The following is a 16,379-nucleotide window of genomic DNA, read 5'->3' as shown; positions in this document are numbered from 1 at the left end:
GAAAGAGTAAGGGCATAGTAACGAAACTGGGCTTCATTGTAAGCCAATCATGTTTAAAAAGTAGATTCAGTATAAGTGAATGTACACATATGTACTGTGTGATATTCAGTCATGAAGTAAAATTTGCAGTAAAGGGAAATGGGGAAAAGCACTGGGATCTAACTTTGTTTTTTTTAACTATAATAAAAGGATTCTCCATCTGTTTTCTCATAAAAAGGTGTTATGTATATTTCAGAAACTTTAAAGTTTTCTTTAATCTTTAAAATTTATCTTGTTTTTTAAAAATTCTGTCCTTGGATTATTTAGATTACTCTAAATTGAATAATTAGCAAATAGCATACCATATGCATTGCATTAAAACTATTTTCATTTGATATATAGAATTTAGTGATTTTATGAATTTATAAATGAAGCCTACTAAAATGTCTGATTTTTCTTTGGATATTTGGTGTAATGTATTTCTCAGTCTTCCCTACTTTGGTCTTGTGTAGTTTAGTGCATTTTTTTTGCAAGGCAGTAGGGTTAAGTGACTTGTCCAAGGTCACACAGCTAGTCATTAAATGTCTGAGGCCACATTTGAACTCTGGTGCTCCATCACTGCACCATCCAGCTACCCCAGTGCAATTTTCTTTGACCCATTTTTTTTTCTGAGTCAACTGACAGAATTATATATGCCACATGAGGCTGCAGATCATTTACCATTTCATTTGAGTCTCTTAACCTGGGGCAGCTAGGGAGCCCAGTTGATAGTGCATTGACCTTGGAGTCAAGAGGATGGGAATTGGAATCTGGCCCTCAGACACTGGACACTTACAAGCTGTGTGACTTTGGGCAAGTCTGATTGCCTAACCATTTCCAGTCTTTCTGATTCACACCTGACCATGACCCAGATGGCTCTAGAGAAAGCACTCACTCAAATCCAGAGCAAAATATCATTGTGTCTCAGCCAAAATCAACCTTTATCATCCACATATTCATTGTGCCTTAGCTGTATTACTTTTCTATTTCTTAGTTCTAGAACTTTCTGCTCGTGTTAACTGGTCAATTTGCTTCATCCATAATAATTTTTTTTGTATACTATGCCAAATTTTTACTTGGAAAACCTTTTAGTAATAATTTCTTTAACTGGCTAAAGAGAATAGCTCAAGATGATTTCCATATACCTGAAGCTTACTGCTCTAAACTTTAAAATTTGCTAAATGATTGGAATGTATTTCACTGTTAACCATTTTCTTAAACAGATTGAATGGAATTAACCTTGTTTTTGAGGGCTGAGTCATTATTATTGTAGTCCATGGTGTTACATAGATCTTTTTGTCTTATTTAGGTGTATACTGTTATTCAGTCCTGCAATATAGCCCTCAGCTGGTACACTTTTTGAGTTCTTCTGTTTCTACTTTTTGATAATTTTTAACTGTTCTGATGTTTTCAATATTACTTGAGCATTCTACAATTTAGGCATCTGGGGAGCCATATAACCAGGTTTATTATAATTCTTAGAAGTCAGCTCTAAGCAAATACCTGAGGAATGAGTAAAATTCAAAAACTTTAATATATTGTCAGATCAGCCACGTTAACTGAGTTTTATTTTGTTGTGTTCTGAAAAGACTGCTGGTTCTTTCTTCATAGGAATAATGAAATGGATATAGAGCTGCCAGATTTCCTGTCCTTGTCATTTGAATGTTTTAATACTATGTGTGAATCTAGAATAAAATCAAGGCCTCAAAAATGGTAGTTTAACTGCTGCATGGGATTAACAACTGCACCAAGTCTGGAATGGATATATCTTTCTAAATGTACTAACTAGTTGAACCAGAGAATATGATAGCCTTGCATAAAGGATGAAAATCTAGCACTTTTTAAAAACTGTTTTATAATATTAATATCATTAATGCAGTACAATCTTGTCATATTTGAAATGAGATTTCATAAACTAGGACAATCTATTACAAGTATCCTTTGGATTTAAATTCTAACATTTGAAATTGCCACAAAAATGAATTCTACCTTATTTTAAGAGCTCCTTGTAACCAAACTTAAAACTTAGAGAATTAACAACATAGTAAATTATTTTATGGAATATAAAACTTTACATTTGACGTTTATAGTAGAGGTGGAAGGATATCATAAAAGCATAAAAAAATTTTCACGTAAATATCCAATTTAGCAGTGGAAGTCAGTATTAAAGAATTTAATCAATCTGATTACTAAACAGTCCTCTACAAAGTTAGATACCCATATATTAGAAAACTATATCAATTTTTTATTTGACTCTTATTGGCAGATTCCTAAGTTCCTTAGGAATTTTTTTTTTAGGTTTTTGCAAGGCAAATGGGGTTAAGTGGCTTACCCAAGGCCACACAGCTAGGTAATTATTAAGTGTCCGAGACCGGATTTGAACCCAGGTACTCCTGACTCCAGGGCCAGTGCTTTATGCACTATGCCACCTAGCTGCCCCTCCTTAGGAAATCTTAATTAACTTAGTTTAGCTTATCCTGGGTTATTTCTCCCATCTCTTTAAAAGAATAAACTGACCTTTTATGCTTTAAGATGCCTATTGACTTGAGATATTTAATTTTAGAAGTGTCCCAAAGCCAGAAGAATAATTCTCAGACATTTTATATTTCTTAGGTTACTTATAGACTATGCCAATCCCTCAGACTCCTCTGACGAAAAGTGTGGACAAGATGGAGAGGACTGCACCATCCAGTGACTTGAAAACTCTTTTATCAAACATGCAGATGATAAAAATTGGGAGGAATTCTCAGATATTCAAAGAAGCTAAAAAGGTGACCATGTTGGAAAGTGGGCTGAAAGTAATGGGAAGCTTAATAGGGATAAACAAACTGGAAATGACACTGAAGACAAGGATGATGATCAGTTAGACTAAATTTACAATAGTATCTATGCTTAAGGTAGATTCACAGGTGCTGTCCTCTCAAGATTCATAAAATTGTCCTGCCTAGAGGCATCTAGATGATGCAATAGTTTGGGTCTGAAATTGAGACCACAGTTCAAATTTAGCCTTAGACACAAAGCCGTTAAGACTTCAGGCAAGCTCTGCCTGTCTCAGTTTCCTCATGTATAAAATGTGAATCATAATAGAACCTACCCCTCAAGCTTGTTGGAAGTCAATTGACATTTCTAAAGTATTTTGCAGACCTTAAAGTTTAAACTATAAAGGCTAGAATTTTAACAAAAAAAGTCAGTAAGTCAGTAATTACGTTTACTATCCCATCTCTACAAAAGTTTTATGAGGATAATCTGCATACAAGAAAATTCTTAAGTTTTGAGAAAGGAACAGAAATACTTATGTAGGAGAATGACCACTTCTTTATAGGCACAAGATTCAAAGGTGTAAACAATACAATGAGCCCATTATGCTTACTTTTTATTGATTATAAAAAGCATTTGATACAGGAAAAAGCCACTTTTTTAAAGGCAAGAAAAAACCAACTAGATCAAGAATAATTGTACAGATGGATGGCTAGGACATAGAACTGGTCCATTTATCTTAGACACTTCAAATGGATCTTGAGCCTGATTGGGTAGTTAACAAGAGCAAAGCAGTTTAGATTGTATTTGAAAAATGCAAGATGCTTTTTTCAGTGACTCTGGGCTTCTCACTGAAAAACAGTATTCCCCTGGTGATAACTGTATGACCAGTTTCTGAAGAATTAGAAATTGAGGATTACTGAAATGATAGAGGGACACAGTGAGCATAAGCAAGCAACAAATTGTACAGGGAGATAGTCATGGGACAAATACATGAGCAGGAAAAAAAGGCCTGTCATGTAGTAAGAAAAAAGATAATATGATATTGTCAAGTTGAAGGACAATGGGAAAAGATTGGCCAGTCACATGTAATATTTAGGCACCAGTAAGTTGGGATTTGCATTGTAAGGGAATACACAGATGGATACATAGATGAATATATAAATCCATCTAAGGAAATGTAAAAGGGCTACAGTGAATTTTTTTCATTTGCACAATTGGGGAATGTTAGTCTAAGACACCAGTTCATGTGAAAAAAGTACTTGGAAATTTTAATGCCTGCAAACCCAATTTGAATAAGCAGTATGATGTGGAAGCCTAAACAAAACCATAATGCTTTGGCAAGTAAGTCTATACCTTTAGTATTTGGGCTTAGACACTGAATTTGAGAGGGAGTCTAACAATCTAGGGTATCTAATGGAGAGAACTAATTAATCCATAGAAGAGTGTTACTGGAAATTTTTATTAGTATGGTAAAGAAAAGACTGGGGCGGGGGAGCAAGGGTCAGAGCTGATAATTTAAAATATATTAAAGGACTGTCATGTAGAAAAGGAAATGGATGTGTTTTTGTTTGGTGTCAGAAGGTAATACTATGTCAAGGAGCAACCAGTAAGAGTTTGAAAAAAGAATTCAAGGCAAATCTAAGTCATAAAGGAAATACATTCTCTATCACTGAAGGTCAATATCTACTTAGCTGCCATGTTTTAAAAGGAGATTCCTTCTTAAGTTACCATGTCTTCCAATTCAAGTGAGGGGAGAGAATGTTTTATTTATTTAAAGCAGTGAGGTTAAGTGACTTGCTCAAGGTCACAAAACAAAGTAATTATAGAACATTCTTTAAATTGTCCATAAGCATTGTTCTGAAGGTTACTCATTTTTAAATCTTAGTTTGAGGCAAAGCATCTCCCTAGATTCTTATTTCCTGTGATGAAAGGCAAATGGTTACCATTCAGAGTTCTGTGTCACTACTTGACATTGTGAATTAGATGATCCTGTATCCTCTCTGCTTATGCCTGTTATAGAATTTGGAAAATATAGTAATTCATTAAGTAAATTAATAAACTGGTTAAGGACATATAAATTGATGAACTGATTTGTTACAATTAGTTTTATTGAGAATTAGTAACCCTTTTTTTTAGACAAAATAAGAACCAGTGAAATGATGCTTACATTTTCAAGTTTCATTTACAGCTGATTCTCTATTTCTGCCTGAAAAGAAGGTTAAAGCAGTTTGAATGGTAGGAAAGTATACATGCTAGTGGAATTGTACTGTGAAGGATGCTACATATAGTGAAGTCACTTTAAAAGGGTCCTTAGGTAGTACCTAAAAAAGCAGAATGGGGAAAGACAGTTCTAAATATGGAAATACTGCCATTGAATAATAATTTGAACTCGATATGGACACTTAATTGAAATTTAGATTACTCTTTGCTGCAGATGAAATTTTTAATGTTATAGAAAAATCTAGAAACCTGCATTCTTTTACATCCTTAAGAAAAATAGTCTGTACACTAATTTGGTCCATATGTAAGGTCAGTGACTCTGGCTGTTGGTTTTTAACTTTTAGCTCTAACCAGAATGGAAGAGAGTGCCAATTGAACAGATAAAAACAAGTCATTTGCTCTTGCATTTTTTGACAGTGTACTATCAAATATACTACTTAAGGGGCAGCTAGGTGGTACAATGGATAGAGCACTGGCCCTGGAATCAGGAGTACCTGAGTCCAAATCCAGCCTCAGACAATAATTACCTAGTTGTTTGACCTTGGGCAAGTCACTTAACCCCATTGCCTTTCAACCCCCCCCCCCAAAAAAAATATACTACTTAAATGCTTGATTTTGTAGAGCAGGGCTTAAAAGGTTTAAGTGCCTACAGAACACTCTGGTCCCTAGAGAAAAATAATTAAAAGTATGAACAAAAAGACTGCATTAATCATTTGGTTATGCTGATATAGTAAATAGGAATTTGATTTAAACTATACAGCTGATATTAATAATACAGAGCAAACATAAAAGGAAATGTACTCTGATAAGATGACATATATTGAGGGACACATTTTTGAGAACTGAAAGCTTGTGCATTAACGTTTTAATTATCTATATACTTTCCTACCTACCTGACTTAACATGTTAAGATAACTATAATAGAGGGCACAGGTCTGCAGCAAAAGAAAAAAGATTAAAGTAAATAATTCAGGGGTGGCTAGGTGGCACAGTGGATAAAGCACTGGCCCTGGAGTCAGGAGTACCTGGGTTCAAATCCAGTCTCAGACACTTAATAATTACCCAGCTGAGTGGCCTTGGTCAACCCACTTAACCCCATTTGCCTTGCAAAAAGACTAAAAATAATAATAATAATAATAATTCACTAATATTCTATTGATGGGCACATGCTTCATAGTAATATGGAAATGATTATGTTTTTAAAGTCAGCACAAAGAAAACATAAGGCTCTGAGGCAACAGGAAACAATACAGTAAAAAAATTGTAGTAACATAACAATGAGTCCTTGAAATATATAGTAAGTAGCTATTGGCATCAGAGAATGTTTTAGTAAGTTTTGTAAAAATAAAGTTCCTCAGGGAAGGAGGTTGTTCTGAGGTTCAAATTTAGTATCTGTAGCATACTGGTTAATGAGTTCTTACTAATTTCACAGATCCAGCAAAACAATACTGTTCATTTCAAAACTGAAAATGACATGTTATAACCTCCCTCAACCCTAAGAAAAATAAGATTGCCACAAGTAGATCACAAGGTACAGAGGTATGCCTCATTTTGCCCTTAGTTCAAAAAGTTTTTGAATGTGATCTATGCCTTCCAAGCAACCTGGTAAGATACCTACTTGGGGGCAGCTAGGTGGCACAGTGGATAAAGCACCGGCCCTGCACCAGCCCTGGAGTCAGGGGTACCTGGGTTCAAATCCGGTCTCAGACGCTTAATAATTACCTAGCTGTGTGGCCTTAGGCAAGCCACTTAACCCCATTTGCCTTACAAAAAAAAAACCTAAAAAAGATACCTACTCAACCTATTGTACTAATAATGCCTAAAACAAGTTGTGCTAATGATTGGATTATGTGGATTATTAATTATTTGAATTGGATTATTAAGAGAAATTACTTTTAGCTTTTAAAAACGTAATGAAGTCATTTATTCATTTTGCTTTGTTCATGTATTTGGAACAAATCTGATTTTTTTTGGCATTCTGTGTAACCTAGATTTTTTTTAAAACATATCTACCTCTAATTGGTTAGAGAATAATTTAGTTCTGACAATTGTATTTTATGATAAAAGTTCTGGGGAAGCTAGGTAGCACAGTGGATAGAACCTGGCCCTGTTCAAATTTGACCTCAGACACTTAGTAATAATTGCCTAGCTGTATGACCTTGGGCAAGTCACCCCATTGCCTTAAATAAATAAAAAAATTTAAAGTACTAATGCTTTTTTTTCCAATACTCTGATATAAATCTTTTTTTTTTTTGCAAGGCAAATGGGGTTAAGTGGCTTGCCCAAGGCCACACAGCTAGGTAATTTTTAAGTGTCTGAGGCGGGATTTGAACTCAGGTACTCCTGACTCCCAAGGCCGGTGCTTTATCCACTGAGCCACCTAGCTGCCCCCGATATAAATTTTATATATAAATTTTTTGTCTTTCCTAGGCAGTGGGGTTAAGTGACTTGCCCAAGGTTGCACAGCTAGGTAGAGAAGTATCAGGTCACATTTGAACTCAGGTCCTCCTGACTCCAGTGCCAGTGCTCTATCCACTGTACTACCTAGCTGCCCCTCTGATATAATCTTAACTTTAAATAAACTTAATATGATTCAAAGCTACTTTCAGATTTTATGCAAACATTAGGTTCAAAAACTCATTTTTTGTGATAGTATTTTAGGATTTTAAGTGATAGCCTTCTGGAGTTTTTTCTGTTCAGACAGGGCCATAACAACTTGGGTTAACTATGAAAAAGCTTAATGGTACTCATGTTAAAGTTAATACCAAAAATGCCATCCTAATCCTTTGCCTCAAGAGTAGCAACAGGAGAATTAAGAGTTAGATATGCCCAAACCAGCATCAACTTCTTACATCAATTGTAGGATTGTCATTTTCAGCCTTGTGCACCTAATTTTTATGGCTGTTCTTCTATAGCCAATTAGTATTCTATTCCCTTTACTGTTGAGATCTGGCAAATTATTCTTGGCATCGATATGGAAGGAGACAAATACACAGAACACCTGACTCTTGTGAATTCTAATAATTTAATAGTGTCATGAGTTAGCCATTTCATTAATCCTCAGAATCTCTCCTAAAAAATCTGGTGAAAAATGAGGTCTTAGATCTTTTAAAAAAAAAAACTTTGCTTTATCTTTAACTGCATTTCACAAAATGGTGTTATAAACTTTTTTTTATAATATGGTGATATAGCCCTAATCAAATTAATCATGCTAACTTAAAATAGAAAATTTTCCATTAATATAAACAAATTCAGCCACAACTTTTTTGAAAGAGACAGTTATACCTCTTTGTGACCCTAGTGTGAACCTGAGCCAGAGTTCCTTATCCTTTTGGGGCCTATCTCTTTCTCCATAATGTAGAAATTATACTTGGATTACCCAACTCACAGCATTGTCAGAAATGTTTTGAAACTTTCAAGTGTTATGGAAATGTTAATTATTAGAAAAAGCAAACAGATCACACAATCCAAGAGCAAATAGTCAGAAAAATCATACCTGTGATCTTATCATACAACATCTCCTAGAAACACCACAGATACTACCTCTGTTATTTACTGGTTTCTTCTGGGCTACAAGTGTATGCCTGGATTATTTAAACTAAAAGTGCATGCTTCATAGTAATAGTCTTTCAATTAAGAATGAGGTAGAACATAATGTTATGAGGTAGAATTTAATCAAGTGTCGGTTAGCTTTTATTTCCATGAACTTTCATGTATTAAAATCCGTGATGCTTTATCTTCTTAGTTTATAGGCCTTGATACCTGATAAGGGTTTTGTTGGAGATTTTTAAAATCCTAAAGCACTGGGAATTATTATGTATGAACTCAAAAAGTAAATGAGAAAATTACTGGTAAGCATAATCTGTATAAGTAAATTGTATTGGGCTAAGCTATCTGGTATCCATACTAAGTCTGGCTCCTTGGAGTGAGAGGGGGCCACAGGGTTTACCTAGAGGACTGAACTGTCGAGGATAAATAAACAGCTAATTAAACAAATAAATAAATAAGTGGCTAAATAATTATACATGCATACAATGAATTAATAATATTTTTTTTCTGCTTAACTTTTCTAGTGGCATTTTATTCTTGGATGAAATTTTCAGATTTCCTTTTCAGTTTATATTTATATCTGCTGTATACAAACTATAAATGAAACTGATTTTTTTCACCTGTTTTCATTTAAAGGCGCATTAGGGCTTAATGCCATTTGAGTTCATTACATTTTTTTAAATCTAAGGAAAGCTACATGAAGTCACAAATATTACATAAATGTGAAGACTATAAATGATCAGTGGTTTAAGTTTATGCTACAAACATTTACCTGTTGGAGCTGAACAGATTCCAAACAGTTCCTAAGGTAATGGTTTAAAGTTTTGTCTTAAGGATGAAATTTTATCTGGAAAGTCTTCAAGATTATTCAATATATCTAATTCCTAATTATTTTCTGCACTTTTTTCCATATTTAAAAAAATCATGAAATACATCTATACAACTATAGAATCAGTTTATCATACTAGATTTCTCTATCATACATAGACATTTAGACATGGAAAGGACCCCTTTTCTCATTTATAGATGAGGAAACTGAGTACCAAAGAGTGACAAAGTAACAGAGTTGGGAATTTAAGCTCATGTGTGTGTTTTTTTTTAAAGACAATGGTGTTAAAAGTGGCTTGCTTTAAATACTTGTATTATGTATCTGAGGCTGCATTTAGAACTCAGGTCCTCCTGACTCCAGGGCCAGTGCTCTATCCACTGCCCCTACCTAGCTAACCCCAAGCTCAGGTTTTCTGACTCTAAATCCAGTTCCTGTTGATTTCTGACTTAAAATTTTCATTTTTGAATATGTTTAGTCTTTATTATTGAATGTGGGGAATTTTAAGTGTATATACAGAGCCCATTTGTGATTCTGTAGCTGCTTTTTAAGAATGCAAATCTGGTTGTCCTTTCAGTTCACACCAGTTTAGAAGCAGGACATGGGATTTTGTGCTAAAGGCAAACATAGAAAGATAACCAAAAGAAAAACTAATAACAACAAAAAAGTCATGGTTTAAGTCTATGGTCATTTATCATAGGGTCTATTGGCCCTATCACATTTTGGGAACATCACTGTACAATAACTGATTTTCATAATGATCTAGAATATAAGTTTAAATTTTGGAAATTTTCAATCAAAAGTCGTTTTTCAAACGTATAAACTTTACCTGGAAAATTCATTTTGGTATAATAATAATAATTCCTGGAAAGATACCAGATGAAGGGTTAATGTATATTTTATACATCATTTATTGTTAATTCACAATTATTTGATTGTCATCAACTATTAGAATGTTTCCATATCTCCTTTTATTATCTACTCTAGAGGATAAAACCAAGTGGGGAAAAAAAGATCTATTTTCCAAAAAAAAAAAAAACCTACCAAGAACAACTAGTTTAACAATCTTTTTCCTACTTGTCCCCCTAATAGTGTAACAGTGTTATCAAGTAATACTTGTACCTTTTCCAGGGATATGTAGTAAAAATAAATGAAAGAAGTCCTTTAGCACCTTGGGACAAAGGTTAAATATATTCAAACACACACTAAAATGGAATTTGCTATCCACTTCTGTACCCCTGAATGCAGTTATGTATACATTTGTTTATGCTCAGGTCCCCCAACAAAGATCAAAAGTTCTGTTCTCTTAACACTGTACAATATGTTATGACTTTAAGTAAGTTATAGAAATGATGGGGGCTAAAAGCTCTTTAAAGGTGGAATGCTGTTCAATATACCCATAAGTTTTACAACCTATTTTGAATAAAAATGAATAAATTTAACATGAAATAATAAGATTGAATTTTTATTACTATAAGATGTAACTAGTTTGAAAAAAATTAACTTGAAATAGAAATTATAGAAATAAAAAAGGTTCATTGCTTCAGATAAAGTACATCACTCCTTATGCTGTTTTCTTCTACTTAATACATGCTGGTTACTGTGCAGTCATTACAGAACATTATTAAAAAAAATTTAGGATCTACAGAATCTAAACAGTTCTTAAATTTTTAATTTTTCATTTGGGGCTTATCTCCACTCCCTTTTCATTATATTATAATATCTACCTGTTCCTTGAGGCATTTCTGTTAAGAAATTGTGTTCCAATTAAAGATGATTTAATTTGCTACATGTGGAATTCACTCTCAAGGACATAAAGCATAAGGTATCCGATACCCCAACTGTGTAGAAAGTTATACCAATACTTTCCATAATGAACTTTTGAGTATACTAAATAGTTTGACAGTCACTAACAGCCCCTAACTAACCATCTACCCTGAGACTTTTGAAAAACTTTTCAGTCTCAACAACCTTTAGTGCTTAAAAACCAATAATTGTCTTTACCAATGAATGAATTGTAAAAGACCAAGGAACATGACTTCACAACAGCTTTCTCTTAAGGATTTGTTCCCAAGAGAACACAATTTGTGATATGGTTTTAAAGTTTCCATGTAATAAATTGCATTTTGTGGCTTCATTTATTTTGGCTAGTAGCGTTGAGGGCTTTTGCCCCAGAAAATTTTTTTTCTCTAAATATATTACATATAGAGGTTCTCTGCATGCACAAGAGTGGTTTTTATTATGTCTTGTGGCAACATTTTTTCTACAGAAAAGCATCTCCCAATTGTATAATACAAATCAGTGAGAAAATGATTGAATGGAAATTAATTTCCCCAATATATGAGGAGTGTATCTACTGGCTAACATGAGGCACATTTGTACATTTGAATGATTGGTTATGAGGGCTTATTAAGAAAAGTCACATATGTTGATTACTGAAATACTAAATATACAAAAAAATACCCTTTTCTCCTTATGAATGAAATTCTTAGAATCCAATTGGCTCAACAGGTTTAGAAACTGGCTTCATTTGATATAATTATGTCAATATTTTCGTTGTTCTGAAGTTTACTGCCTAAGCTGGGATATGTGATCTCTAGTCCAAGAGAGGCCTGAGCTACTTACTAAATTTATAATCTAACTCTTCACAAGTATTCTACCAATACAGATCTATGAAAGTAATATTTTAATACATGCAAGTACCAATGATAGTTACTTAGCAATAACAGTGGATGGGATATTTGCATTGACATGGCAACCTGTGAACAATAGTCATTTCTTAAGTATGGCCCTTGATTGTTGCTTAACAGGCCAATGATTTTCAGGCCCATGATAAAAAAAAAGAAAGAAGGGAGGAAAAGATAAGGTAAAAAAAAATTTCCAGCCCTGGTTTAAATATGAAACCTATTCAGTATGTGCTCTTATGTTACATTTCATTCAATACAGTCACAATATCAATAATATTATAACTAGACAATTAGCTTGGAAATAGTGCTGGAGTTCTCAGCTTAACAAATATAACACTAATGAAACAAATTAAGAGTTCTCAAAGAACTCAGTATTCTTACACACAATTTTTCCCAATGGGAATAAGGGAAGAAAGCAGAGTAAGAGAGGGCATCTTTACTCACTGATTTGCCCCAGGTAGTATAACAATTTGTACTACGCTATATAGATTGCAGCAAAGAAGATGACAGAAGTGTCTAAATGATGCTTCTCCCATCACTCAATAATAAATGCATTCTGCTAAGCAGCAGAACCTTTTTTTGCACCACAGGAAAAAGATAAGTCCCTTTCTTCACTTCACAGAGCTGTCAATAAAAACAAGTATACACAGTTAAGGAAACTAGCAATTTAACTTCACACAAAGGAAACAATTACAGACATGACAACATTTTTCTATTATTTTACAATAAACAAAATCCCCCACATTGTGAAAACTAGTATAGCAATTTTAATAAACTTCAAAGGTCATTATGATAAAATCTAATCTAATACGTATGAGAACATTTTTCATTATCTAGTGTTTGTAGTGAAATAATGGCAATTTAAAAGGGCCAAATGAATGGACAAGATAAAATTTCACTTCTAAACCAATATGCCAACATCAAACTTCTAGGTTTTATTCAGTACTAGGACCAGTTTCCTTCTACCCCAACCAAAAATCCTGCCCAGTGTCTACAAAGAGTCACACCCAAAGAAAAACCTTGACCAAGAGCTACTGTGCAACATAACCAGAGGAACAATGGCACAGGATCAGCAGGAGCAGAGGAATGCTGAAGAGGAAAGACAATGCATAGAGTCTGACTTAGAGATGCAGTACCGAACATCCAGTGCTAGACTGAGTACTCCTATGTCATTGTTAAGATGTTCATGGACCCCTAGGAACGAGGATCTTGAACCACACTTACAAGATCTATAAAGAAAATACTTCACCTAAACTGAAGTAATTTAAAAGTCAAACACCAGAAGAGTTCCTTTTTTGATGTCAGTTGTGCCTAAAACTTTGGCTGATACAAAGAAACACGTCCACTAAGGCACCCTGAGGCAATCTGACAATGTGTGGGAGAGAACTTGGTTGTCAGAACCACATCATTGTGAGAGTAGAGAGAACGAATCTCCTGCAAGGGACTAACTTCTTGGGGTAGGCAGTCAACAAGTTCATTGCACTGGGTGTCAAATCCCAACAAGCGGATCCCATAGCCATGTGGGGAAGAAATCATCCGACCATCAGGGCTGAAACAAAGTTCTTTGATGTACCCCCTGCCTACATTAGCTTCCTCAATATAATGAGTCAATCTTAGAGAACAACGAGGTGAGACAGGTCGTACTGGAGCCCCTTCTTGAAATTCATAAACACAGGTCCACTAAAAAAAAGAAGAAAAGGAAATGAAAATCAGTGATTCTCAAATGTTTTATATTAATATTAAAAAATTCAGCATCATGATAATAGAGGAAAAAGCATAGGATTTGAAGATCTGGCTTCAAGTCCTATTGGCACAGGATGATCTCTATTTTTCTTTCATTTCTAAAGTCTATGATCCTATAAAATAAATGAAAAATTTTTAATCAATGGAATTTATAAAATCAGATAATTGAAATGCATAATGGTAGTTTACCCAGATATCCTCAAATCCCTCAACTTGTCTTCATTTAAAGAGCAGTAGTTGCTGTGACTACACTCTCTACTTGGAAGTTTTTTTCCTAGCTTCTTCTACAGGATTTTGTGCAGTATTTTAAAACAATGAAAATGGTAGATGCCCACTGAAGTTTCAAAAAGTACCAAGAAAAGGATATCTCCCTCAAGTCCTATTTCCCTCTGCCTTGTAAGGGAATTGGAATAGCAAGGAGTAGAGTGAATCATACTGATTCCATCTTGTAACAACTAGTTCAGTTTCCTTTTTATTCAATAACAGGTCTAATCCAGTTCTGTCTTGTGAATAAACTATATTTAATTGTAGGAATTTCAAGAAAACTTTATTATACTATTTGACCCTATAACTATGTTGAACCAAATCTATCTGTTGCTTTAGAGAATCTTAACTAAGGACCTATATATGTTAGGCTGATCAGAAACCCAGTCAGACTCAAAATTGAGTTTTCTCACAATTATACATCTCATGGTATCTGAATACAGACCAAAGCACACTGGTTTTTTTCTCTCATTTTACTTTTCTTGATGTTTTCTCTCTTTGTGAGGAGGAAGGGGGATTATATTTACTTTTACAAGACTATCATAATATGAAAAAAAATAAATTCAGAAAAAAAAGAATTATACATTTCAAGTAAACCTGAAAAATGGCCCTGAACTGGTCAGTTATTGTTTTCATGTTCCTTTGATTGAAAACAGGCACTTGGGGAGAGTGCAACACCTCTTTTTCTGTTTTCAAGTAATTGCACCTTTTTGCTCTCCCCCCTCTCAACTTGGAAAATCCCTAATCTTTCCTCTAGATTACCTAATTTCATATCCTGGTTAATTGTTTCTTTTTAATTAATTGGTCTTCTTTGATTGTTTTAAATGAATAAAAATACGGGGTCCAGTCCTAAGCTGAGGAAGTCTGGTCCTAATTTATTAGGCAGTTGGCATGCATTGCTTAATAAAACTAATATGCTCAGAAGTTCAAATCTTTCCTTAGTTTTTCACTTTCTAATCCACCATACTTCCAAACTTTATAAAACAGAACTTTAAATTTCATATTAAGTTTAGCATAGATAACTCTACTGAAATATTTTATATCTATAAAGTCAAGGGAGTCACCAGATGACCTTTTACACATTAACCAAAAACTTTTTATGACATGGTCTGTCAAATGTTTTCACATCAAAGAAAAGACTGGTATTTTTAAAGCCCATCCTTCCATATATAATCTCTATGAGAAAGTTGCCACTCAATATTAGTTAAAAGGATAGACCTCAAACATTCACTAAAAATAGAGCACAGTACAGGTTCTACTTGAAAACAATTATTAATCCAATTAACACCACTTCTGTAAGCTAATGTTTTTCAAGAACAAACAGAAGCTATAAACCTTTGGTTTCTTACCTCCTGATCATCTGTATTACTAGAACACCGTAGAAGGGTAGCCCAACCTTTAGGATGTAGCTGCAAAGAGGTAATGCAATTACCACGGTCCCTCTCACCAGGAACTTCTGGCGTTAAAACTTCAAGACTATTACGAGGCGACACACCTAAGACCACAAAAAAGTTTAAAAACGGTAAATACAAGCATTTTCATTAAATACAATATTAGAACCTGTACTTTATCAAAAGATGTTTACAACTAATCAACTGCTCTTATAAACTTTTATAGATTGTTATTAACAAGCTCAACTTAAACTATAGGACAGTTAAATATAAAAAATTAATGGGCATAATTCTTTCTACTTGCTGAGATGAAAATAATTTAGCTCCTGTCATTCATTTCATTCCATTTTCTAGAGATTTTTTTTATGTATATTTTCCATATAAACATGAGAGACTACAATTAGCTTTTTAACAGTGTGCTTTTTAATATTCTTGATTTTTTTCCATGTAAATTTCATCATCACTTTTTATTCCTTAAACAAGCACCTGGAAATTGATCGGTATTGCATTAAATATATGTCAATTTGGAAGTACTGCCATTTTTACTATATTAATCTAATCAACATCAATATATACTGTCATTCTAGTTGTTCTGGCCTTATGTTACTTTGGTAATTATAGTTTTATAATTCTTTTCCTGAACTAGATCTTTTGTATTCTTAAGTAACTGATCCTTATTACTAATAAGAATATTAAATATTTTTGCAAGTTAGTCTAGCCTTCAAATTTACTGATCTAATTTACTGTCTTCAATAAATTTTTAATTGAAGTGGCTAAATCTTTAGGACACATAAATATGAATGATAATATTTTATGTTCATTTCCAATATCAATAATTACTTTTCCCTATCTTATGGCAATTGCTAAACTTTCCAAGACCTCATCAAATACAAGTACTGAAAGAATACTTATTTTGTATCT

The 16,379-nt window shown here is 33.7% G+C and overlaps 1 protein-coding gene across 1 annotated transcript in view; it reads right to left on the bottom strand.

Annotated features, from left to right (window-relative positions):
* Positions 1-10,822: 10,822 nt before the first annotated feature.
* The window catches only part of DCAF10 (DDB1 and CUL4 associated factor 10), a 46,828-nt gene continuing 41,271 nt past the window's right edge, over positions 10,823-16,379 (bottom strand). The window contains exons 6-7 of the mRNA XM_074204315.1: positions 15,417-15,562; positions 10,823-13,740 (exon numbers count right to left, since the gene is read on the bottom strand). Of these exons, the coding sequence (XP_074060416.1) occupies positions 13,372-13,740; positions 15,417-15,562 (515 nt within the window). The 3' untranslated portion in view covers positions 10,823-13,371. The remainder of the gene's footprint in view (positions 13,741-15,416; positions 15,563-16,379) is intronic.

Source organism: Macrotis lagotis, chromosome X (genome assembly GCF_037893015.1).
Source record: "Macrotis lagotis isolate mMagLag1 chromosome X, bilby.v1.9.chrom.fasta, whole genome shotgun sequence".
Taxonomy (NCBI): Eukaryota; Metazoa; Chordata; class Mammalia; order Peramelemorphia; family Peramelidae; genus Macrotis; species Macrotis lagotis.
Note: the sequence above shows the minus strand (reverse complement) of the source record. Positions and strands in the feature narration are given on the sequence as shown.